General features: G+C 30.9%; 2 protein-coding genes across 2 annotated transcripts; both read left to right on the plus strand.

Moving 5' to 3' along the window:
- Window positions 1–11,397: 11,397 nt before the first annotated feature.
- Window positions 11,398–17,855, plus strand: LOC114409962 (protein DEK-like). The gene is made up of 11 exons (XM_028373656.1): window positions 11,398–12,117; window positions 12,226–12,259; window positions 13,161–13,240; window positions 13,330–13,389; window positions 13,686–13,796; window positions 13,882–13,962; window positions 14,353–14,427; window positions 16,023–16,500; window positions 16,769–16,866; window positions 17,281–17,311; window positions 17,400–17,855. Exons 1-11 carry the CDS (start codon window positions 11,719–11,721, stop codon window positions 17,552–17,554), a joined length of 1,602 nt encoding a protein of 533 aa, XP_028229457.1. The 5' UTR covers window positions 11,398–11,718; the 3' UTR covers window positions 17,555–17,855.
- Window positions 17,856–21,217: 3,362 nt separating this feature from the next.
- LOC114408212 (omega-hydroxypalmitate O-feruloyl transferase-like) lies at window positions 21,218–24,622 on the plus strand. Its single transcript, XM_028371282.1, has 3 exons — window positions 21,218–21,256; window positions 21,956–22,386; window positions 23,625–24,622. Exons 2-3 carry the CDS (start codon window positions 21,958–21,960, stop codon window positions 24,489–24,491), a joined length of 1,296 nt encoding a protein of 431 aa, XP_028227083.1. The 5' UTR covers window positions 21,218–21,256; window positions 21,956–21,957; the 3' UTR covers window positions 24,492–24,622.
- Window positions 24,623–25,745: the final 1,123 nt, after the last annotated feature.

Raw genomic sequence — 25,745 nt, forward strand, 5'->3', positions numbered from 1 at the left:
TAATACTTTCAATTCTGAAAATAAATCAAGACCATCAATATCAGAGTATTCATTAAACCTTAAAAACTTTTCAAGATTAATACAATATTTTTTCAATTCATCCTCATCTAAAGCTTTAATTTTTTTGGAATCAAATAAAAAACCAAAAATAGTCTCATATTGTAAAAATTGTTCAAATCATGTCTCTCAATAGAATTAATTGATTGATCTAATATGTATAAAAAATACTCAATACGAAAAGATTCTTCAGGTGAATATGTGATCTCATTACTAATATTTTCAACAAAAATGAGGTTTTCTATGAATTTTACGTTTTTCACGAAATTTTGGCTCTATATCCATTTCGGTAGCCATTTTTTCTGTGGATTCTAAAGTCAATGCAAACCCGTTTTCCCTATAATGTTTTAAATAAGTGATAAGACCTTTTAAATGATCTATAGCAACATCTATATGCATATTTTTTGATTGTAGAATCTTGCTAACAGAATTAACAGCAAACAAAATATCATACCAAATATTCATTCATAATAAAAATTTAAAATCTTCAAGTTCATGAGTTGCTAAAGACATGGCTTCACTTTTTAATTTAGGATCTTCACAATTTTTTGATAATTCAGTCAAAGCATCTCTTACCTTTGGAGCTTGAAACTTAATAACTTTGACACTTTCTATTCTACTTTTCCAACGAGTTTGAGATAATGATTTAACAGGAAATTTAGATACATTATCTTGCAAAATTTTCCACCGTTTGGTAGATGAAGCAAACAAAGAATAAATACATTGTAGAACTCCAAAAAAAGAAATAGCTCTAGGAGACGAATTAGCCATATCACATAAAACTAAGTTCAAGTTATGACACCCACACGATGTATAAAATGCTCTAGGATTTATGTCTAATGATCTTCTTTGCACTCCTTGATTTTTACCCTTCATGTTGGAACCATTATCATAACCTTGTCCCCTTATATCATCAATATTAAGGCCATATCTTTTTAAAACATTAACAAGCTCATTAAAAAGACCTTTTCCTGATGTGTCATCAACTTTTAAAAATTCTAAAAAATACTCCTCGATTTTAATTGGAGATTTAGAAGTATCAATGCATCTCAAGATAAGAATCATTTGTTCTTGATGACTTACATCAGGAGTACAATCAAGAATAACAGAAAAATATTTTGCATCTTTAACTTTCTCTATGATTGACTTTTTAACTTGGAAGACTATCATTTCTATAAGCTCGTTTTGTATGGTATTACTCAAGAAATGATTACGAGTTTCATTACTTTTTATGCGCCTAACATGTTCTTGCATAATTAGATCAAATTCCACAAGCATCTCAATCAAACTCAAAAAATTACCATTACCTTTTTCATATATCTTTTCATTTGTTCCATGAAAAGCAAGATTATTTTTAGAAAGATATTTGACTATAGCTATAATCCTAAGTAGAACCTTTTCCCAATGTTCCTTTTCTTTGTTAATTTGTTCTTGTATATGCTTATCAATTGTTTGTTTTGTTGTCAATCTCTTTTCTAGTTCAATACACTTGGTCATATTAATTATATGTTCACGATTTGTTTCATGACTCTTAAGTTTGCAACCAAGATTCTTCCAATCTTTAGTCCCTTCATTTGCTAGTTGACTAACATTTGTTGAACCAAATAACTTACAGCAAAAACAATACACTTTGTCTAAATCTTTAGAATAAACTAGCCATCTTCTATCATGTTTTTCTCCATTTGACAGTGTTCGTTGATAACATGATGAATAGAAATATCTATTATTTTCATCTTTTGGATATTGAAAATTGTCATGTCTGATAAGACCCTTTTCTATCATTAAATCTCTAAATTTTCCATCAATATTTTTCCATAGTCCTAGGTCATAAATATTTGTAGGTACTTCACTAGAAGTGTTATTATGCTCAACATTCCCTTCTACTCCTATTTCTAAAATATTATCTTCTAGTTCTTGATTAAAATTATGACTATTTGTGTTGTCAGTATTATTTATAGGTGGTTGTTCTATCACGTTTTTACCATTATCAGTATCATCTCTAGGTGGTTGTTCTACACCGTTGTCAGTATTATCTATAGGTGGTTGTTCTATAACATTTTCCTCATTGTCAGTATGATCTATCAGTGGTTGTTCTATCACATTTTCACCTATTGAACTTGCTTCTGCGTCATTTTTATGAATAATAACAAATTTATCAAGGGCACCACGTTGAGATTCAATTAGCTTTTCAACTTTTTGTTTTTTCTTCAATTTTTCATAACCAGATTCATACTTTCTATTTGACATTTTCTTTTGTAAATAATCAAAATAAAAAAATTAACTAAATATTAAAGAAATCTAAATAAACTAAATAAACTCTAAAATAAATATAGAAAATGATGATCGATGAACAGAATGATAGAACCTGGAATTGGAAACAAACAAAGATTTTATTGTTTATATGTTGTGTCAGGCGCAAGGGTGTTACGTGATACGTGTTGTATTGCTGCGTACCCAAAGTCATGCCCGTGAAATGAATCGTTCCACCAATCCACCGGGATGGAGATGAAAGGCTCCGTACGCGGGACGTCGGGATGTATGCGGTTTATAGGCGTTCAGAATTCAGACGATGTCAAATCCAGAGAGGTTGAGTCGCGGAGACAAAGTTTGATCAATAGACAATAGGTTTCATTCAAGGAAAAGAGAAGAATAGATTTTTTTATGAACAGAAGATGAGGAGATGAAAAAATGTAAAGAATGGAGTCTGAAGAGTGAGATACGTTAGTTAGGGAATTGTGATGGGTTAAAGGAAAGTTAATAGGGATTTACTTTTTTGGGATAAATAAAATACTTTAAATGACATTAATTGTGATATTGGTTAATTTTTAAAAAGATGATATTGGTTGACTAATTTTTTGGGAAGAGAGAGATTCTAAATTATTTTATTTTGATCAGTTAAAATTTGTTAATAGTTAGTAATAAAAAAATTTTAGGGGCCTAAAAATTTTATTTTTTTGGGCCTTAGGCTGATGCCTAATTTGCCTTGCATCTTGCACGACCCTGCTTCTACCTTCATCCAAGGTTACTAGGATACCACTTCAAATGTTCTGGTTCTTCTAGGATAGCAATGTCAGCATCCAAGCTTACTAGGATACCACTTCTTGAGTCATATGGATTAAATAATATGATTAAGTTATGTCAAAAACTATTAACTCTATATGTTGGTTCTCTCCCCTAGTCGTGGCAATAGGGGTACACTATTAGAGTTATAGATAGTATTACTGAGAGTGAAATATCATGTTTTCAGTGGGATATACTCATTTTATGTAGAGATGTAAGAAATGGTACCACATGGACAGTGTCATAAATATGCATCAATTGCAGACCTTAGCAGCAGTATAATAAATTTGTCTCCATCTCTATGCATGCCATTACCAAGCTTTCTCTTTCGACACTCCTTAGGAACTTGTAGACAATTTCACTTACTACTATTTTATGTTGCACACTCATCCTGTGCACGCATCTCTTTGAAGTTCTCACCTTGTCAACTAAATAAACAACACAGTTCCTAAGACCCTCCTGTTATGTCAGAGAAAAGAGGGTCACAAAACTCAAGCCAATTGCCTTAGAGCTTTTGGGTTTTGCTAGGAAGGCACCATGCATTTTGATGATTAAATTAGATATTATGTAAGTCAACCATGGAATCTAGCTTGTTCATATGCAAGGAAGGAGTAGTGTTTAAAGAAGTGAAACAAATATTAATGAGGCGCTATTATCAATATAATTTTGTTTTTTTAATTTTGTCACTGAATGAATTTTAATGATTTAGTAAATCTTATATATCTTAATCTTATCAATTAGGATTATGAAGCTGTAAAAAATTACTACACGCTTATAAAATTATCATCCTCATGGTTTTCTTATATAAGCTCTAACAATGCATGATTTTCAACTCTTTTCCACCAGTCAAGTTTGTCTTTGACAAACTTAGACCAAACCAAGAGTTTTACTGATGAAAAATGTCAAATATGCATTAAATTGAAATGAAAACTCACTCAAAAGTCAAAAATACTATTAAATCTTGGTTTATCAACCACATGGAAGTGGAAGAGGTAACCTCGTACACAGGATCAACTGCAACGGTAATATAAATTTAAAAAAATTAAAGGCTCTTGCACAAGCATAACAATTGCATCTGGTTCCCAAGTGATAAATTTGTTATAGGGTATAGCAGGATTTGTGGAAGCAATGCCTTCCAAGATTGTTTTGATGATGCCAAAGAATCAAGAGTCAAACAAGTTTCAAGAATCAGGATCAAGATTCAAGATTCAAGAATAATCAAGATCAAGATTCAAGATTCAAGAATAATCAAGATCAAGATTCAAGATTCAAGTCAAGAGAAGACTTAATTAAGATAAGTATTAAAAGAGTAAAAATCTTTTACCAAAGAGTTTTACTCTCTGGTAATCGATTGCCAGAAGGCAGTAATCGATTACCAGTAGCCAGCATTCTTTTCAAAACTGATTTACAAAGCTGTAATCGATTACCATAATCATGTAATCGATTACCAATGTTTTAAAACGTTAGATTTCAAATTTCAAGAGTCAACTTGTAATAAAACTTTTTCAAATCATTTCAAACTTGTGTAATCGATTACACAATACTTGTAATCGATTACCAGTGTTTCTAAACATTTTGATTTTCAAATTTAAACATGAAAAGTCACATCTGTTGATCTGTAATCGATTACACTATGATGGTAATCGATTACCAGTGACTGATTTCAAAAAATAAATTTCCAAAAGTCACAATTCTTAAAGTGACTTGTTTTTTAAGAGTTTTTCAAAAGAGTCATAACTTTTAAAGTGACTAATTTTCAAAAGAGTCACAATTTTTAAAAAGTGACTAGTTTTAAAGAAATTGCCAAGAGTCACAAACTTTAACTTGAGTCATCAAATGATTATAAATATGTGACCATGACACGAATTTAAAAAAACTGATTTCCTTTCATGCATAACAGATTTCTTTCATAGAGTTTTTGTTCAATACTTTCTCTTTTAAGAAAAATTCATTGTCCAAAAACTTGTGTTATTCTTCTTCTTCATTCCCTTCTTTCTCTTGTCAAAAGATTCAAAGGACTGACTGCCTGAGAATTCTTTTGTTTCTTCCATTCTCCCTCTTGAGAAAAGATTTCAAAGGACTAACCACCTGAGATATCTTCTGTTTCTTACAAAATATTTCAAAGGACTAACCGCCTGAGATATCTTTTTCCCTTTCCTTTTAAACAAAAGATTTCAAAGGACTAACCGCTTGAGATATCTTTTGTTTCCCCTTACAAAGATTCAAAGGACTAACCGCCTGAGAATTCTTTGTCTTAACACATTGGAGCGTACATCCATTGTGATACAAGTAGAACGTACATCTACTTGGGTTGTGATACGGAGAACAAGAGAGAGTACATCTCTTATGGATCAGTTCAAGTGGAGCGTACATCCACTTGGTTGTTCAAAGAGAACAATGGAGGGTACATCCCTTGTGGATCTTTGCTTGTAAAGGATTTTACAAGGTTATTGGAAATCTCAAGAATCGGTGGTTGCTTGGGGACTGAATGTAGGCATAGGTTATGGCCGAACTAGTATAAATCTTGTGTTTGTCTTCTTCTTCCCTACACTCTTTAATTTCCGCTGTGTACTTTTTATTTCCGCTTTACTTTTGTCTAAGTTATTGTTTCTGTTTTTTACTTCCTCATAACTTAGTAGTAAAGCCTAACTAAATCTAGTAATATTAAGAAGGATAAATTTTTAAATTAGTCAAGGCACATTAATAATTAATTCAACCCCCCTTTGTGAGCAGGATACCCCTTTAATGAGTATTTTAACCTAATATTACTTGTGTACAGAAATCACTGCTTTCAGTAACTTTTATGCAGAGTTGGAGGGACTAAATACAGAGATATTGGGTGTTGCAGTGGATAGTGTGGTGAGTTTGTTTCAATCCTTTTTAAAAGCACAAAGCAAGTCTCTAGAATGAGCAGTCACTTAATTGTACTTGTGTGTGTTGGCAAATGGGTTATGATGAATACTCAATGCGATGGAGCATAATAATTTCATTTCTAGTGTGCTTAATATTGAACTGTATTTCATTTGTAGTGTGCTAAATATTGAACTGTATTTCTAGTGTGAAAAGTTTAACTGCATGCTTTGTTAAACTCTAATTTATTCCTTTGTTAAGCATTGATGAAGGAGTTGTTATTGTCATCAATGTCAAGGTCAAGATAGTAGGTTATGTGGTGATCATGATAGTTGGATATTGTGTTTTCTGCCACCAATGTTCCAAACACCCTTTCTTTTATCTCACTTTTCTCTGTATAGGGTACTGCATCTATATAGGGTTCTAAACCTTCATGGTCATCTGCAAAAAGCATACTCATCTAGAATTATTTTTTTTTGGGTGGTTGAGATTTTGTGTGTTTGCTAGGTAGGAGAGGGAGATAGGTATGCCAATGGATGTGATTATTTGGCTTGAGGGTAGTTGGCTTTTGAGTTGAGATTGGTTTGTAGAAGCTAGTAACCAATGCAGTTAATGTAGTCAAGTTGGATAGGGATTTAGTTCCAAATGTTGGAAACACCTTATTGTTAGAATTGAGAAGAGTCCAGTTTTTTAGATCCTAGTATTTGAAAGCTACTTCAGGTTGGATCGGGTAGATTTGACTGTGGAGGGAAAAACTCCTCTTGGTTGATTTTTTTTCTATTTATAAGACTTGAACTTGATACATTGCTTGAGGGGAACAAAACTCTTTGAACCAGCAAACATTCAAAAATAAGTATTAGTAGCACATCTTGGTTTTTTGGAACTATTTGTGCATGGACAATATACTTGTTGTTAGTGTATTACTGTACAACACTGTGAGATGTTCAACAAAAAACCCTTGTTTCTATTTTATGTTACATTTGAAAGGACTTGATGATACTCCACAACCTAAATCCAAGGCTGTTGCTAGGTGGATTGTTGTTAAGGTACGTGATTTAAATAAAACTTCTACTTATATATATTGGTTATGTGTGTGTATACTAATTGTAGTTAACGTTTAATTAATATTCAAAATTTCATTATGTATTTAGTGTAATAGACAAAAAGGAAGCACTGAGTACGGTTATTACGTCATGCACTGGATGTCCACGATAATCTTAGGAACTTTCAGGAATAATTGGGAAACGGTAATTATTTATTTCAAATAAAATTGATTTTTTTATCATTGTTATTACATTATTAATTTATCTTATATTTGATCATGCAGTATTTTCATGATGTTAGACCATTGGAAGCAGAGAGATTGAAAGCACTTCGCATCCAGTGGGCACAGTATTATCTAAAAGTTAGAAATCAAATATACGATGTTAGAGAACTATGTAACTTTAGGTTACTTAATTAGTTTACCATATCTTGCATTACATTTATAAATATTGTTGTTTTATTTTAACATTGAATAATCTTTGTTGATAGTTATTCAGTTATTAATTGATTTTTTTACAATTAATAGTTTACTAGCTAGCTTTCTGCTAAAACCTATTTGAAAGCAAATGATATATATGTTGTGTGTTGTGTGGTCTGATTTTAAATTTACAGGTTAAATTTTGATTTTTTTTTATAAAAACAGAGAGAATATTTAAAAAAATCCTAAAAACAACATCGGTTTTTCGTAAAAAAACGATGTTAAATCCATAACGTTAACATCAGTTTCTATTAAAAACCGATGTTAACGTCTCGGATATTAATATCAGTTAAAAACTAATGTAAAAAGTCATAAATAACCGATGTAGAAAACATATTTTTTAATAGTGTACTTGCTTTATATTTTAAAGTGTGAGCTAAAATTTTATTCTCTAATGTCATAGTAATCAATACAATTTATTGAATAAGTGAGAATTAAAATAATTGAATGTTGTAGTTTCGGGATATTTTTCTATTTAAACTTTTAATTATAAACAATATATTTTATTTTAAAGTTTTATTATTTTCAACTAGTTGAAAAAGAGTACTCTATCTTTATTTTTGAAAAAGAGTACTCAATCTTTTTTTAAAAATAAAATAAAAAATAGTTAAAGAAAATAGTGATAATAATTTTTTGTGGACAAAATTACAACAATTGCATTTTGAAGGTTTATGAAGAAACTAAAAATAGTTATATTTATTAAAGGATAATTTAAGAATAAGAAATGTATATACCAAAGGGCTAATTACTTTTATTAATACTAATAATTATAAATATTAAATAAAAAGTTAAAAACATTATGTTTACTTTATTTTTTGCATAAGATATTTCTTTAAAAAATCATAAATACAATAAATGAATACACAAAAGAACAAGTTCGATTGAGTTGGTCAAAATTCACATCTTAATAAAAAAAAACGGTCAACATATGGTCAATTAATAGCTATGCTTATTTTCACATTTATAAATATGGACGAACCAATGCAAATGCAGCCTTCATATCCCAATTGACCAAAATCAGTTTCAGTTTAAGAGATAGAAGCTTTGCAAAATTCTGAAGGACAAACCAATTATTTAATTTCCTTGGAAAAGAATTTCGCTAAGAAGTTGGTTGTGACCATGGTGATCTCAGCGCTGGTTGTTAGTCTTGGAGTCAGTGGAGCGCAAGCCAAGATTTACCATTGCAATCAACCCTTGCAACTTTCTTACGTGCCTTTTCCGACGATGCATGTGAGTAAATTCTGAACGGAGATTATAAAGGTTCAAAATGCATAACTGACTCAAAGGGACAAGAATTTTGTCTTTGCTATTGAATTGAAGTTGTTTTTTAACTCGTGTGATGTACAGGGTAAAAGTTAATTGTTTGTGTAGTTTTTGTTGGTATCATGATATTCCTGTAGAGGAATTTGTTTGACCATTTTTAATGTAATTTTTTCTTTTTAATAAGGTTTTTTTCATTTTATTCATTAGGCTTAAATAAAAAAATTTGTTTAAGGGATCAGGATCACTTGGATCAACTACTTATTAGTAGGTTATTGGTATAATTTTAGAATGATTTTGTATTAAATAATATAGTTATATAACTAAAAAATTATTGAAGTTATTTTATTCAATTATTTTTTTGACATATAATAAGTAAAACATTAAAAAAATAATTTAATTTAATAAAAGTAAAATAACATGTGTTATTGTTAACAAGATCATTATTGTTACAAAATTTTGTAAATGTATGGAAATTATTGAAAAAGATAGGTAATTATTCATTTATTCTTCACATGTCCCAAACATCTGATTAAAACAAGTAAAGATAAAAATAATTTAGTATTATATTAGAAGTATATAGGTAATATGTGGTGAATAATATTGACAATGTATAAATAATATATAGAAATATTTGATGAATTATATTTTAATTTGTAACAAAATGAAAACCTTTCTTGCAATATGTTTCAATTTGATAACAAAGATGTTTAAGTTTCAACTTTATCTTGCATCTCCCTGTCAATTTGAAACCACAAATTAAGTTTAAAAGTTACATAAATTAAAAAATAAAGAAATAAAATGATAATAAATATATGATATGAAAATAATATGTAGTACCAATAGTAAAAAAAATACAAAACCTTTGTGGAATGAATAACATTGAATTGGGCAATCAAATCTTTATCATCTGACATTATTTTGATTGTTTTATTGGACTATTTTTTCTCAGTGTTGATATCAGCTTTGAAGAGAAATTCCTTTTCTAATACTCAATCAAGCTGTGGTGGATAAATCGTTGGCTCATTTGCCTAACAATAAAAAAATATAATCATATCTGTCATTTGTAAAATCATGTTTATCATTAACATTATACATTGAGAAATAAAATTATATAGTTGATGCATAGCATGTAGCATTTCAGCTTCAGTCCCTCCAAAAATTTCCTTTGTTAGTTACTTTGTGTATATTATGTTAGAGGGGACCAACTTAGGGCCTAATATAAATATTTAGATTGCTGTAAATATTTCCTTAAAAGGGAATCCTTTTGGAACATGGATTTTACTTTCAAATTAATATTTTGTAGTTCTTTAAGACATATTATCCTTGAGTTTTAATATTGAATAATACTTGATAAGTTTTGAATGTGAAAAATTCCTAAGTACTTTTATAAGACCTTCATAGTATTATGGCTGTATTAGTATAATGAACCTGTAATGAAGGTGAATTGTTACAATAGTGTTCTAAGCTAATAAGAGTTCAAGCACAAGTAAACGAAATATTACAAAAAAAAAAAAAAAACACGTGTTTGGTCGCACTCATGCCCTCTCACCCATCCATGATCTTCTCGCACAAGTGATTTTGACCTCTTTTGCCATCTTTAGTCATAAGGGGTGAGATCATGACCACATCCCTTATTGATTTAATGAGTTTTCATGTATATTTGCTATGCATATAAAACAAAAATTATTTTCTATCGTATAGTCATACAGAATAAAAATTTGTTTTCATCAAGGATATTTTTGTAAAATAAAAGGGGGCAAGGGACAAAAAGATTAAACAAGGAGCGTGGACATGTTGGGCTTTTCAATATGGACATTTCTCAACGAAGCATGCTTCCATTTTAGTTTTTTTTTTCCTTCTCAACATAAATATACTTCCATTTTAGTAATTATGGGTGTAAAAAAGGTAAATAATGAAAATATATTTTCGTTGCATAATAGTTCAACAAATTATGTTTTTGTTGTTTACCAAAGGTGCGAAAAAAGTTAAATAATGAATAACAATGAAAACATGATTATGTTGTACAAGTTTATCACAAAATCGTGTTTTCATTGTATCATTTAATTTTCACCCCAATGTGTATAATGGAAACATAATTCTGTTATAAACTTATACAATGAAATCATATTTTTATGAGAAGAATAATTTTGAAATAACTTAAAAATTTACCTGGTGAAAAGTTTAAATAGTTCTTCCGGTAGTGTCAATTGTAGCTCCCTTAGTAAAATCTGTTGGTCCAGACTTTTTTGGGTCCAAACGGCGCACTAAACTACAAACCCATAACTCATGGACCCATTCATCCGAACTACACAGTCTAAAAGCCCGCATCACCTATTATAGCCAGCTAGACTTTTCAAGTACCCTCATATATGTGTAAAGTGTTTGAAAGAAAGATTCCCTCACAACATCTCATACTACAAAAATCGTCCACAGTTTCAATAATTCAGTAATAAAAATAATTTTCCAAGTCACAATAGGGATTTTGTCAAATCTTTATTAATTTATTTATGATTAAATTGTTAAATTCATCATTTGACGATAAATTAATTTATGAAATATAAAAATTATAAATTTAATTTAGTAAGTAAAATGTTTGACAATTCAGTAATAAAAATGTTTGTTTATTTTTCATGCAGGAAAGTGAGTGGTTATGCGGGGAGAAAAGGAAAAAAGAAGGGGGAAGAGTGAAGAGTGATAGTGAGAGTGAGTGAGTGGCGAAACCCGCTCACAATTTTGGCATGAAATTTTGAAAAGCACACAGCACACAGCACACTTTCAAGTTTCACCCTTAAGCGCGCCCTCTCATCAAACTCCAATTTTCATTCATTTCGCGATTCCCTCCTTTCTTTCTCTCTCTATTCTAATTCTAATTCCAATCACAACCAGATTCTATTCCCTTCCTTCCAATTCTAGGGTTTCTCTCTCCGCTAGGGTTCCCAATTTCTCTCCCCCTTCCCACCAAAAACATGGCCACCGAAACCCTAGAAGACACCAAGCCTCCCCTCCAGGACGACGACCGTGCGAAATCGGAGATTCCCGAGAAAGACGCTTCCTCGGACGACGCCGCGGCAAAATCCCGGGACGCGAATGCCGGCGACAAAGACGGAGCATCTGACAATCAGGAAGTAGAAGAGAAAGACGCCGCTGAGGAGAAGAAAGAAGAGATCGACGAAGACGAAGAAGAAGAGGAAGACGAAGTGGAAGAGAAAGAGAAGGGTAAGGGTAAGAAGAGTAAGAAGGATCCAGTTACGCCGGCGCCGAGTGAGAGGCCCACGAGGGAGAGGAAAACGGTGGAGCGCTTCTCTGTGCCCTCGCCGGCTAAGTCTGCAAGGTCCTCCGCTAGTAAAGGTTTGATAATTGAAAAGGTAAAGTTTAATTTTTTATTTTATTTTACTGCTTATTTTTTTGGGTTTGTGAGGACCGAAGTAGTGAAGTGTTCGTGTTTTGATCTTTTGGATCTGTTTGGGTTTCAGGGACGTGGCACGCAGCTCAAGGATATCCCAAACGGTGCGTTTAGCTCCTCCTTTGATTACTTTGTTGTTTCCTCCTAGTTGTTGTAGCATGCCATCTTGAATGATGATAATGTGGGTGTTGAATTTTACTTGCTAAATTACTTATGGATCAAGTAATTGTGAATGTTGTTTGAGGCTTCCTGTGATCCTGTCTGGAGTTTCAGCAATTGTGTTTTTAAGCGATGTCATGAATTGCTTGTCGTTGATGGTGTTTTTAAGTGGCACTATGTCTTTCATGCTTATGCATTTTTTATTTTTTTTGCCTTTCATGATTTTGTTATGTTCACAATGATTAGGCTGGTTCCCGCTTCAATTATTTTATTGTGCATAGCCATAGGGTTTTAGATTATTGCTTCCTCAATATGGTGTTTCTTAGATGTAGGGAGCTGTTGTTCTTGGTTTAAATTTGGGTAGACCTGACCTGAAAATATGAAGGTAATGTTTTCATGTGAGTGATATTTGGAGGCCTGTTTATGTGCATTACATAGATTGCTGAAGCGAGTCTTGATTGTAGCAGAGAGAAAACATGAGAACATTAGAGGTTTTAGGTCTTATAAGTTATAACTGTTATCAGCTTCCTAGTTCCTTCTTGCTTTCGTTACATTGGTGTTTTCATTTGGTGGTCCTTTGTCCTGCAACTTACAGATTTTGAGTGTTTGAAGTGATTCATGGCAAAAATTTCTGCCGTTGGTAAATTCACTCCATTGGCGTCATGTTACTTAGGTGATTGAAACTCAATATCATGATTTTGATTTATCTTTTAGCACGCAATCTTGGTTTGGTATTGGATGCCATAAAATATTATCTTTGCAGATTTTCAAATTGATTGTTCACCTGTCTTTATCCTTTTCTACATCAGTGTTACCCAATCAAGTTAATTTTGTATAAACTTTCAGTGGCTTTCAAGTTGTCAAAGAGAAAACCTGATGACAATCTGCATATGCTTCATACTTTACTGTTTGGAAAGAAAACAAAGGTGATGTTCCTTAGATTGTTTGTGCTGTTTTTGTCACTTAAGGGTGCATGCTCCCTTTAACACCATTGCTATTCCTGAATGGTTTGCAGGCACACAATTTAAAGAGAAATATAGGCCAGTTTTCTGGTTATGTGTGGACTGAAAATGAGGTACTATTGTGTTTATTACTGTAGTATGCCTGCTTCGATTCTAATGCCTGAACTATTAAGATGTAGAGGAATGTTAACAACACACTTTTCAAACACTCTTTCTAATACACTATTTACTATGTGGTGAAATTCATCTTAGACTTGTTAAGTAGGGAGTGGGACTTGTTTCAAGGGTTCCATATAAATTGTGTTGCTAGCATTTCTCTACAGATGAATCTTAATTGTAAATGTTAACTTTTCATAAAACGTGAGTGCCTTATGCTTTAATTAACCCACAGTTGAAAAATTCTTGGCAGGACAAACAGAGGGCCAAGGTAAAGGAAAGGATTGACAAATTTGTCAAAGAAAAGTTGTTGGACTTCTGTGATGTTCTTAATATTCAAATAAACAAGACCAATATGAAGAAGGTAAGTTTGTTATAATATAATTTCATTTGAGTATAGAGTTTTAATACTTTTTAAAATTAAATTATTAAATGAAGCATGCTTTCAGGAGGAGCTGTCAGCAAAGTTGTTGGAATTTTTGGAGTCCCCTCATGCTACAACTGATATTCTACTTGCTGATAAAGAACAGGTTTATTCTTTATAGATAATTTTAATCAATTGACACTTTTGAAAATTGTAAGATAAATTTGCATTGTTGTATGTCATTTCATTGTGGAACCACTTCATTGAAATTGAAAGCATATCTCAGGTTGTCCATCTTTGTTAGTTTGAGATTGTTTTCTAATTAGAAACACATGAGAAAATCACTGGTGATTAAATGCTTCGTGGAGTTCAATCCTTATATTCTTATCCTTATATATAACATGTGAGGTTTGGGTGTAAACTTTAATTCAACAGATGGATTGATGAAAATAATCCCTTCCAATGAAGTTAATATGAATACATGTACGCCTTGTATTAGAATTTTATTTTTATTTTAATGTGGCTAGTTTTTTGAAGTTTGCTTCTATCTTAACAGAAAGGTAAAAAGAGAACCAGAAAGTCAGTCCCTAGCAAATCTCCTGGGGAAGCATCTACAGAGACACCTGCCAAGGTATTTTGTCATGACTATATACTGACTTTATTCGGGCTTGCTGTTATCTGTTATGTGCTAACCTTTTTTAAGTTACATGTTTTTCAATTCTTAGAATTTTAAGAATGTGAGTTTAGGCCTAATTCAACCTCAAAAGTTAGCTCAAGGGTTGAGGGTTGCCCCTCACTTATATATTCTAACTTGGTTTTATTTTTAGCCGATGTGGGACTTGGGTTTTTTCCAACACACCTCCTCACACCCAGCACTTCTTGGGCTTGGTGCGTGAACAACAGTGGTGGGTGACCCTTTTTTTTTTATTATTAATGTTGAATATGGGACTTGGGTTTTTCCCAATACACCCCCTCACGTCCAGCACTTCTTGGACTTTTTGGTGTGTGAATAACAATGGTGGGTGACCCTTTGATTTAATCTTGAATATGCTTTGATACCATCTTAGAATTTTAAGAATGTGAGTTTAGGTCTAACTCAATCCTAAAAGTTAGCTCAAGGGGTGAGGGTTGTCCCTCACTTATATATTTTAACTTGGCTTTATTTTTAGCCAATGTGAGACTTGGGTTTTTCCCAACATCAATGATTTAATATCTTTCTAATTGTGATTGTCTGTCTAGAGTTTGACTTAATAGGGCTATAATTTGACGTTTTCACTGTTAGTTGTCTCATCCTGTCCCTATAATTGGCATTTGAATATATTCTTTGTGATTGTGGAGGCTATCATGGAATAGAAATGTCGTGTATGTCATCCTAAAGCAATAATTGTGCATATGTTGGTTGATGATGCCATTCAGCCTAAATGTTATATCCATTTTGCCATTGATCAATACTTGCCTTTTACCTAGGTTGCACTTTTTTGGCTGACACTTGCAATATTTTTTTTTTTGTAAAGGTTAACAATCAGAAAATTTCATTAATGCTCCATTAAATCTAATTGTTGATTCTATTATTTTTCATTTTATTTTTCCTAGCAAATGCACAAAAGTTTATTTTTGATTTTTTTGAAGTAGTTTGAGATTTAAATTATGAACTTCCTGGGGTTGTTAAGGCATTATGCTTGTGGTTCAGTGACTTTAGTTCATTCTATTTGTTAGGGAGGTGGAGTTTTATCTAGTTTCAAACTGTAAGGTGAAGCTGTTGTTACCTGTTACAGTTAATAGATATTTTTCAAATAGGTTTTCTCCAGTTCCAGGTGCTTTGTGGTTGCTGTTAGTGTAGACTGCTAGAATTGGGAATGTAGTGACTCAAGTATTAATAATTGTCATTCGGTTCTTTTTGCTGAGTTGATCTCTTGGCCTAAATGCCAATTTTGAATTTAGATAAGCAATCCTTGGACCTTGATTACCTGTTAAGTTTCTGTATTCTGTCAACTGTGAATGAGAAGATGCATTCTCAGATTTTCATCTGGATATTATATTCTATCCTTGGATTGACTGCAATTAGAATCATCAACAACATATTTCGTTATTCTATTTTATCTTTTTATTTTCCATAGATGATTTGGGTTGCAAATTTGCTTGTTACTTAATGAGTGTAACAAATGATATGCCTCAAATATGTTCTTATTATTTTTAATAACGTTTATATATTTTGTCTTACTCTAGAAGCAAAAACAAACTTCCCAATCTGGGAAAAAGCAAAAACCGTCTTCTGATGATGAGGAGGACGATAAAGCTGAACTTTCAGATGCAAAAGATGTTTCTCAGGAAGATGAAGATGTTGCAGTACCGAACAATGAAAGTGATGATGAAAGAAGTAAATCAGAGGAACAGAAAGAGAAATCAAAGTCTCACAAGCGTACTTCCAAAAAATCTGTTAAAGAGAATTCAGTTAGCAAAGCTGATAGAACCTCATCTGTCAAGAAGACCCCTGTTAAAGATGCCAAGAGCATTGAAAAAATTAAAAAAAAGACAACTTCAAAAAAGAGTGTTGCTGAGCATGACAGTGCTTCTGCCTCCGTTAAGTCAAAGCAACCTGCATCCAAGAAACAGAAAACTGTTAGTGAAAAGCAGGACACGAAGGGGAAAACTGCAAGCAAAAAACAAACTGACAAATCTTCAAAGGCTTTGGTTAAGGATCAAGGTGAATTGACTACTTACTCTCCTCACATATCTCCTGTCTTTAGTGCCATATGCTATAGTTTGCTGGTTGCTCAAAAGTTAATTTTTTTGAACTTCTGGTTAATTTTTCTTGAGTAATCCTGTTAAACCATCTGAGAAAATTTTCCCTTTAATATTATGTTTTTACATTTAAACAAGTTATACAAACTTTTAATTTATAAGATTTGATTTTAATATTAAGTATGCTTGTGTTCTCTTCTATTTTAATTGCTTTCTGATGTCAATGGTAGGGAAAAGTAAAAGTAATAAGAAGGCCAAGGCAGAACCCACTAAGCAGGACATGCATGCTGTAGTTGTTGATATTCTGAAGGAAGTAGATTTCAATACTGTAAGTAATGCTTCTCTGGCAGTTCATGTATAGTTCAATTTTTTGAGTTTCAGGGTCTGCTTGCTGTTTTTAAAAACTATTTTGTTATTTAAAAAATAACTTGTTTGATAAGATTAGTTTTTGATAATTGTTTTCAAAACTAATATTTCTTAGTTTTTCAAACAAGAAAACTAAAATATCTCTAATGTTTCAGTTCTCTATTACTTGTTTTTTCTTGCACTTTCACATCTACTCTCACTTTTGTTTTGTGAAAATCAGTTTTTGAAAATTATTTATAAAATGGTTTTTAAAAGTATAAAAGAGAATGATTTTCTGTAATTCTGCTGGGATAATTCTCTAATTACAGTGATCAAATCGTGTCTTTAACAAAACTTGTTCTTGTTTATAATGTTTTTATTTTTATACTTGATGCAGGCAACTTTATCCGATATCCTCAGGCAACTTGGTATGTCCTTTTTTCTTGAGAAAATTCTCTTTCTAAATATTTAGGGAATGATATCATGAACTCACTAGTTTGTAATGAAATTTGATAGGTACCCACTTTGGTCTGGATTTAATGCATAGAAAAGCAGAGGTGAAGGATATAATTACAGATGTAATTAATAACATGTCTGATGAGGAAGATGAAGAAGCTGAGAATGATGGTGATGCAGATAAAGATGATGATGGTGATGATGATGATGCATGATTTTAGTTGGGCAAATAATATTTGACCTGTGCAGAAATTAGGGGCATGTGGGCATCTAATAGCTAGGTTTTATCTTCATTATTCTCCGGATAAGTTAAGGTAGATATTTGGTTTGAGTTGTGACCTTCATTATAGATGCTCTAAATTAGGTTTGTATTTTGTACCATATTAGATTTAACCCGTTCCCCTGTATTACTGATGTGACCTTTTATTTGTCATATTTAATAGTTTGTTTTTTTAGCCTGCTTGTAAACATTATTGCCTTCTAATTTAGATCAATGTTCTTTCTTTTATTTGTTAAAACTAGATTATAGATATTTGAAGTTGAGATGATTTTCTTGCTTATAAAAGCGTTTACCCTTTGTATTGCCATGATTCCCATTCTGATTTGAATTGGGGATTCATATCTAATGCTTTAGGGAACTGTTTGGTCATTTTTTTTTTTCATTTGCTGTTCTCAAGGTTTAACTTGCAAATCTTACCAGTTACCAATCCTTTTTTCAGCGTTCCAACTGTGTTTTTATAAAATTGAGTAAATCTGTCCTTTGCCATATGCATATTGTTAGGATTCAAAGATGATATCGAGGAGTTTACCATACTCATATACCTTCAACTAATTAGATTAGATTCCTTTGGTTTTACAATATACGTATACATGTTCTAAGGAATAACTGAGAAATCTATTAGTCGTCTAAATTTACATGTCAAATTTCAGTAGTTTTTTTCTTTATAAAATGTTTTTTTTTAATTTAAAGCAATTTTATGTTAACTTTTCTATGGTTGCCATTGAATTGGTTATAAATTCTAAAATGTTATTATATTTATCATCTATACTAATAATAAAAGGAACACACCATAATTCACTAGGTAATTTTACCTTTAAACTTTAATGTTTTTCTTATTACAATAATTGGCGTACTATTATTTTTTTCCAACTTCACTCATTTTATTAACCTTTTTTTTATTGTGAATACTTTATTTAACTTCTAAACTTTTTTTTCTTCTATTTATTGTTTTATTTTTATTTAAGAAATTTAGAGAGGCTCGAAGTTCTTCTCTTCCCATCGTTGTACTGAATTAAAATAGTGAAAGAGTTTTTAATTAAATAATTATGTAATGACGTTTATTTCAAATAATTAAATTTGATTTTATTCATTTTCTATATTTTCTATTACATTTTATATATTATGTTTTTGTATGTCAGTTTCTATTATATATATGTCTACCAATTGTTAAGCCCTAAACCAATCCTTGGGGTTATTGCACACATGAAATGTTTATCACCAAAAGTAGATGGTTTAACTTACAAGTTATTGCACACACTTTTCTTAATAAAAGTCTCAGGTTTAATTTTTGATTTGGTATAAAATCACAACTGAAATACTGTTTTATTATAAAATGGGTCAATTTGATAGAAAAAAGATTAATTGTATACCAAATAAGCAGTATCATATATACACATACTTCATCCTTGTCTATTTCTTGTTTTCGATGCGTTGTATTAGTCATAATCAAGCTGGAAAGCAAAACAAAAATATTTTGCGAACATGATAAAACATTCTAACAAAGAAAAGTCCGAGGTGAAAAAAGATGATAGAAAACTCCTGATAATAATAATAATAATAACTTTAAGCATTACGCAGAGCTTCGATTTAAATTTTGTTAATAAGAATAGTAGAGATCGAGGGACTAGTGATGACATTAATATAATTTTACAAGGAATTCAAGTCTTCTAAATATAAATTGTAGTAGTATTCATTAATTAAATAAATGAATGATTGGAATTATAATATTTGAATTGGTAAATTTTAACCATTTGTAAAATAAAATTATTATATTTATACATATAATTAAACATATTTTTGGATGGACAATGGGTGTACAAAATCTGTATGTCCCTTTTCTTTTTCTTATTAAACATTTCATTAATATTTATTATTTCTTTTCATTTTTATCTTTTTAATTACATTATATCATCAACCACACATTTTTTTTCTCTTTCTCTCTCTAAGTGTAAGTTGACACCTAGATGTCCATAAAATACTTTTCATAAAGAAGAGAATGCAAGAGCGAAAGAAAAATGATGAGTAGTGTGGATATTTCAATAAAAAGGTAAGAGAGAAATTAGTAGAGAAAGATGTTTAAATTGGGTATAGTTACTGGATTGTCTGACCAACTATACTCCTCAAAGGATCAATCTTTGACTTGAAACACAATTTGATATCCTTTGTTTGTATAGAGTTGGCCATGGACACACGTTAAGACTGACCAACTATAATGATCGGGCACATCATGTTGCTTTGGGGGGTTTTAGTGTTCTTCCAATGAATCCAAGTATGTGTCCATGAAACTATTAGAAGGTGGTGATAAGACCAGTCAACAACACACCCATACTCGGTACACATATAGAGGCATGACCAATGCTAAAAAGACATGTGTAGGGGATTTTGGAGGGTGTTGTCCAATATAAATGGAGGTGAGCGGGATAACTTAAGTTTATGATTAGGTAGAGCTGGGGAGGGTGTTGATCTTCTTTCTCTCCAACCCAAACAATTACTTTGTAAAACAATTCGTATTATTATTAAATAAGAGACTTTTTTTTAATAACATTATATTTGAGTGTATAAGTTTGGATGCCAACTTGACTAACTAACTCCGTCATGTCTCCTTTATATGCTAGACTTTCTGGTGTACTCCTTCTATCCCATTTTATAAAATCTAGTCAACTAATTTATATCCTTTAAGAAAATTAGTTAATTTAATTAATATATATTAAATTTGTTGATAATTTGTAATGTTTGTTCAAAATTACCCTTAGTTTTTTTAATAAATTAGTCACCTCTCTCTTTCTACTCATTTGCTTCTTAACTAATTGCTACTCTTCTTCTCCAATCTTAATAAGAGAGAGAAAATTTATTTCATTAATTTTCAGCATTTATGATTTTTTGGCTAAAAAATTTGTCAATTAATTAAGGGTGCTATTGAGAAAAAATAACTAATGCAACAAACAATTAAAAAATGGTCTTATAAAAAAATATTTTTTTAAAAAAAGAATCTTATAAAAAAGAGGGAAGGATTAAATGATACTCCCTTCATTTCAAAATAATAATTTTTTGCCTTTATTTTTTTGTTCCAAAATTACAGTCTTTTTTAGCCTTTTTAAGCTATATTTTTTAACAATACCCCTAGATATAATTAAAATGATAAATTAATACTTGCATTGAAGATACATCAAGCATAAAAACAAGTTGGTAGATAATGGAATGTATTTGTTATTGGTGGATAATAAGATAATTTATGAACAGTAGCTATGAAATAAGAGTATTTTTTGTCTAATTTGTATTTACTAAATATTTCTTAATCAATCTGTTTTTTTTACTGCTCAATCAATCTGCTATAACCTTAAAAAATTATTATTTTGGAATGAAGAGAGTAATGTAAATTTGGTTTCTTACCTGTTATAGCTAAACTTGTGTGCATGCATTAAATTGCACGTTTGCACCTACAAACTACATGGAAATATCCAGATTAATTAATCTGTCCCTATCAAGCTGCTACATTTTGTTAATCAAACGAAATAATCTTCAAAACTTCTACAGTATCTCACTTCTTCCTATATAATTTCTCCAACCTCACATGTGCTATCAGATCCTCATTCATTTTTCTCGCCTCGATCAACTTCCCGTGCTAAACATTGTTCAGGTAATTAAAAAGTTGAGTGTATCATGTCATGCGCCATGTTCAATTTTTGCATATTATTCTTTGTCACCTACAGCAACAATATTCCATGGACTATTTCTTTTTAACATATTCAGTGATGATATACAGAAATCTCTATATATTATATAACATCTATTATTTTTTTCTATTTCTTTTTTCTTATCACATTATATCACTATATATTATGCATGCCTACTTTTTTCTCTCGCCTTTCAGTTAAGTGTTAATTGTAGGAGAAATTACTAGATAATCTCGAATTGAATACATATTACATAATTTATTTTTTATATACAAATATTAATTTGTTAATTTTCTTAAAAATATCTATTAGGAAATTCGAACCCCAGCTCCTTTTCCCTTTCCTTTTCCCCTCATTATTTCTCAATCATTACACCAATCTTATATCTTCGAATACATGTCACACAGTAATTTGTCGGAAGTTGGAACAAACAGAGGATAATATGAGACTACTTAATAATTTCTGGTCGACTAGGGTTTGGTATTCATTTTTTTTTTCTTACATTTTTCATCAGCTTGAAAGTTGAAACGTTGCCAATTTTTTTCATCATCTCACTCTTTATATATATATATATATATATATATATATATATATATATATATATATATATATATATATATATCATGATTTTTCAAAATGTTCTTACGTGATGGCAATTGCAGACATGTCTAGCATTAAACTTAACGTAAAGCAGCAAGGAGAACCGACACGAGTTCTGCCAGCAGAGGAAACAGAAAAGGGACTCTACTTCCTCTCAAACCTAGACCAGAACATTGCTGTTCCGGTGCGCACGGTTTATTGCTTCAAATCAGGTTCTAGAGGAAACGAGGATGCTGCACAAGTTATCAAGGAATCCTTGTCAAAGATTCTTGTCCCTTACTACCCCATGGCCGGTACGTTGAGGATAAGCTCCGAAGAGAAGTTAATAGTGGATAACCCGGGGGAGGGTGCAGTGTTCGTTGAGGCTGAAGCAGATTTTGACATTGAAGAGATTGGGGACTTGACAAAGCCTGACCCTGATGCTCTTGGGAAACTGGTCTACTATGTTCCTGGTGCTCCAAGTATTCTTGAGATGCCTCTTATGACTGTTCAGGTTTGACTTTCTTTGCCACTAGAATAAATATCATCAAAGGACAAAAAGTTGAAAGGTATGTATGAGTAAAAAGAAAGATAAGGGAAAAATGATATCATATAATAATTAGAGTTTTATGTAAGTACAAAAAAATTAGGTGTAGTATTTTAAAGGCTCTAATATTGTTGTCTAATAAAAAAATAGAAGTTCACCTGCATGATAAAGGATAAAATAAAAGTTCTTTTTAAGATAATATTTTTCATTTCAAGTGACGAAACGAACCAAATATATTTCAGATAATATACCTAAGTCTGCCTTATGCATGTATGAAAAATTATAAATGTTCACCTTATTTCGAAGTGAATTATAAGAAAAATGTTTTTGAGATAAAATTGAATTATAAGAGAGTAAAATATATGTTTATAGGCAATACATATATAGTAAAAGCATGTGTAAATCAAAGGAAATCAAATAATTCATTATCTTGTCTCTTTTTTCTCCGTCTCTAAAATTAAAAAAATAATAACGTATTAGCTCAAAAAATAAAGAAGCATTTGAAAAGAGATAAGTTTTTGGTTTTCTGAGGATCATAGGATAGAAAACTTAATTTTTATGGGAAATGATGTTTCTCAAGAATGTCTTTTTTTTTATGAGTTTCCCACAAAAAGTTTTTTATGGATAAAATAAAAATATTTCTTTTTCAAGTTTAATTTTTTTTATTACAGTAAAAATATCATGTTATTTTTTATTAAATTATATAATATGATAAATAATTAAAATAATTTATAAAAATATACGTAACTCTTTAATTCTTAAAAAATTTATCTAAAGATTCTCAATGTTAACAAAACGAATTTTGTTCATTCATAAGAAATATGATTTCCACAAATCATATTTTTAGACATGAAAAAACTTTTCAAAGGTGTCTCTTAAGTTCCAAAATTTAATCATTTATTATTATTTTAGAATTTATATGCATGTGTGATTTAAATGGTAATATTAAAATATATTGAGGGAGCAAAATGAAGATAAGTGATATAATAAATTTAGGAATTAAATAAAATAAGAAGAAATTTTAAGAATTTATTTGATATTTTTCTAATTTAAAAAATTATTACGACAATGTCTAATAATTTAAAGGCCTAAAAGTGTTAGTTTACTCCATTTTAATTGGATCACAAAAGGGAAGGGAACATGAAACGGAAGAGGTACATTAATTCAATACATGTCAAAGATGCTAAAAATGATGTATCTTGCAGGTGACAAAGTTCAAATGCGGAGGATTTACATTGGGGCTATGCATGATCCACTGCATGAAAGATGGACTTTGTGCCATGGAGTTTGTGAATGCATGGAGCCAGATAGCCCGAGGTTTGAACTTAAAGACCCCACCATTTCTCGACCGAACCATAATCAAAGCACGTGACCCTCCCAAGATAGAGTTCCAACACACCGAGTTTGCCGAAATAGAAGACATATCAAACACTAAAAAACTCTACGAGGAAGAAAACATGCTCTACAGATCCTTCTGCTTCGACACTGAGAAGCTCGACATGCTCAAGAAAAAGGCCACAGAAGATGGGGTTTTGGAAAAGTGCTCCACTTTTGAAGCACTCTCAGGTTTTGTATGGAGGGCTCGAACTGCAGCATTAGGAATGCAACCTGATCAACAAACGAAGCTTCTGTTTGCGGTTGATGGAAGGAAAAGATTTGTGCCACCAATACCAAAAGGGTACTTTGGGAATGCTATTGTGTTGACAAATTCGTTGTGTAATGCTGGGGAGTTATTGAAGAACCCTTTGTCATTTTCTGTGGGACTGATTCGTGAAGCTATTGACATGGTCACAGATAGTTACATGAGATCTGCCATTGACTATTTTGAAGTCACAAGAGCTAGGCCTTCTTTAACAGCTACCCTTTTGATCACAACTTGGACTAAGTTGTCTTTCCACACCGCCGATTTTGGCTGGGGAGAACCTCTTTGTTCTGGCCCTGTGACCCTGCCAGAGAAAGAAGTTATCTTGTTCTTGTCACATGGTCAAGAAAGGAAAAGCGTAAATGTTCTTCTGGGTTTGCCTAGTTCTGCTATGGTAATTTTTGAAGCATTAATGATGATGCAGGTGTGAAGGCGCAGTAGGGTGGTACAAGTGTTAATGAGTAGTGTTGGTCGGGTGACAGACATCCTTAATGAATAAATCTGACTAATTAATCAGTGGTTGATACATCTACTCAAATTATTAATAAAGGCATTTAGTTTGATTGTGTGTGTTTGTCATGGAATCAATGTGAAGTGGTATTTCCTGTTGTTCCCTTGGCTTTCTTAAAAAGAACATTATTTTTTAAGTGTAATAAAGATTCTAGATCCAAACATCCTTGCAATGAAACATGGAGAAGCTCGGGATTTAGGGTTACAAACACAGAAATAAGAGATACAATTGGTTCTCATGCATAATTTTGAGCACTCAAAATTTCTACTCAAATATAATCCAAAATATCTAATTTTATACTCACTTCATTTCTAAATAGTACTACTCTTTTAAAATTGGGAAATACTGCACGAATCTGACAAAAACAGATTTTGATAACATATCACATGAATTCCGTCAAATTCATTTTTATTTCAATTTTTTTTAATTTAAATTTATCCAATCAAATGTAAACAATTGGGAAATACTGCACGAACCGTACTGTTTACTGTTTAGCATTGCTCTTTAAAATTTTGACACACTATTGTTGCCATAAATTATTCTACAAATTCTCATTTTTTTCAACTACTCACAATAACTAATTAAAAAGTAGTTACAACTATATAATACTGTAGGAGTAAAAGATAATTAAAAGGTTTGCATCAAATAAATACATTCTACTACAGTACACTCAGCAGATTTATTTCATGGCTGTATCTTTTCATTGCAAGTATTGATTTGCCTTTTAAATTTTATTTTAGGATATAATTGGAAAAAAATAACTTTAAGAAGTTAAGAGAACTATTCTCTTCCTCTCAAAATAAATGTTGTACTTATATTTCAAAAATAAGTGTCATATTAATTTTTAGTGTAATATTATTAATAATGTTAGTTTTATAAAATTATTATTCCCTCTAAAATAATTGTTGTGGTTTGTCTTATATAAATCAAGAAAAAAATAATAAATTGATGAAAGGGAATATTAATTTTATAAAATTAATCATACATTATCATTATTTTTTTTTAAATTTTGTAATTAATCATTAATATATAAGAAATATAAATTGAAAAAATAATTAATGTTATATTAAAAGATAAAATAATGATTATTTTAGAATAATTTTTTTATACGATACTTATAATAAGATAGAGGGAATATTTTCTTTCATCTATTTAATAGTATAATTTTTTTCT

The sequence above is a fragment of the Glycine soja genome, chromosome 4, assembly GCF_004193775.1.
Source record: "Glycine soja cultivar W05 chromosome 4, ASM419377v2, whole genome shotgun sequence".
NCBI lineage: Eukaryota > Viridiplantae > Streptophyta > Magnoliopsida > Fabales > Fabaceae > Glycine > Glycine soja.

Bases quoted from the DNA above. Each gene is read 5' to 3' on its own strand.
- LOC114409962 (XM_028373656.1), top strand. From the start codon at position 11,719: ATGGCCACCGAAACCCTAGAAGACACCAAGCCTCCCCTCCAGGACGAC. The intron at 13,797-13,881 runs GTAAGTTTGTTA...GCATGCTTTCAG, and splicing joins ACAAGACCAATATGAAGAAG to GAGGAGCTGTCAGCAAAGTT. The intron at 13,963-14,352 runs GTTTATTCTTTA...CTATCTTAACAG, and splicing joins TACTTGCTGATAAAGAACAG to AAAGGTAAAAAGAGAACCAG.
- LOC114408212 (XM_028371282.1), top strand. From the start codon at position 21,958: ATGTCTAGCATTAAACTTAACGTAAAGCAGCAAGGAGAACCGACACGA. The intron at 22,387-23,624 runs GTTTGACTTTCT...TGTATCTTGCAG, and splicing joins TGCCTCTTATGACTGTTCAG to GTGACAAAGTTCAAATGCGG.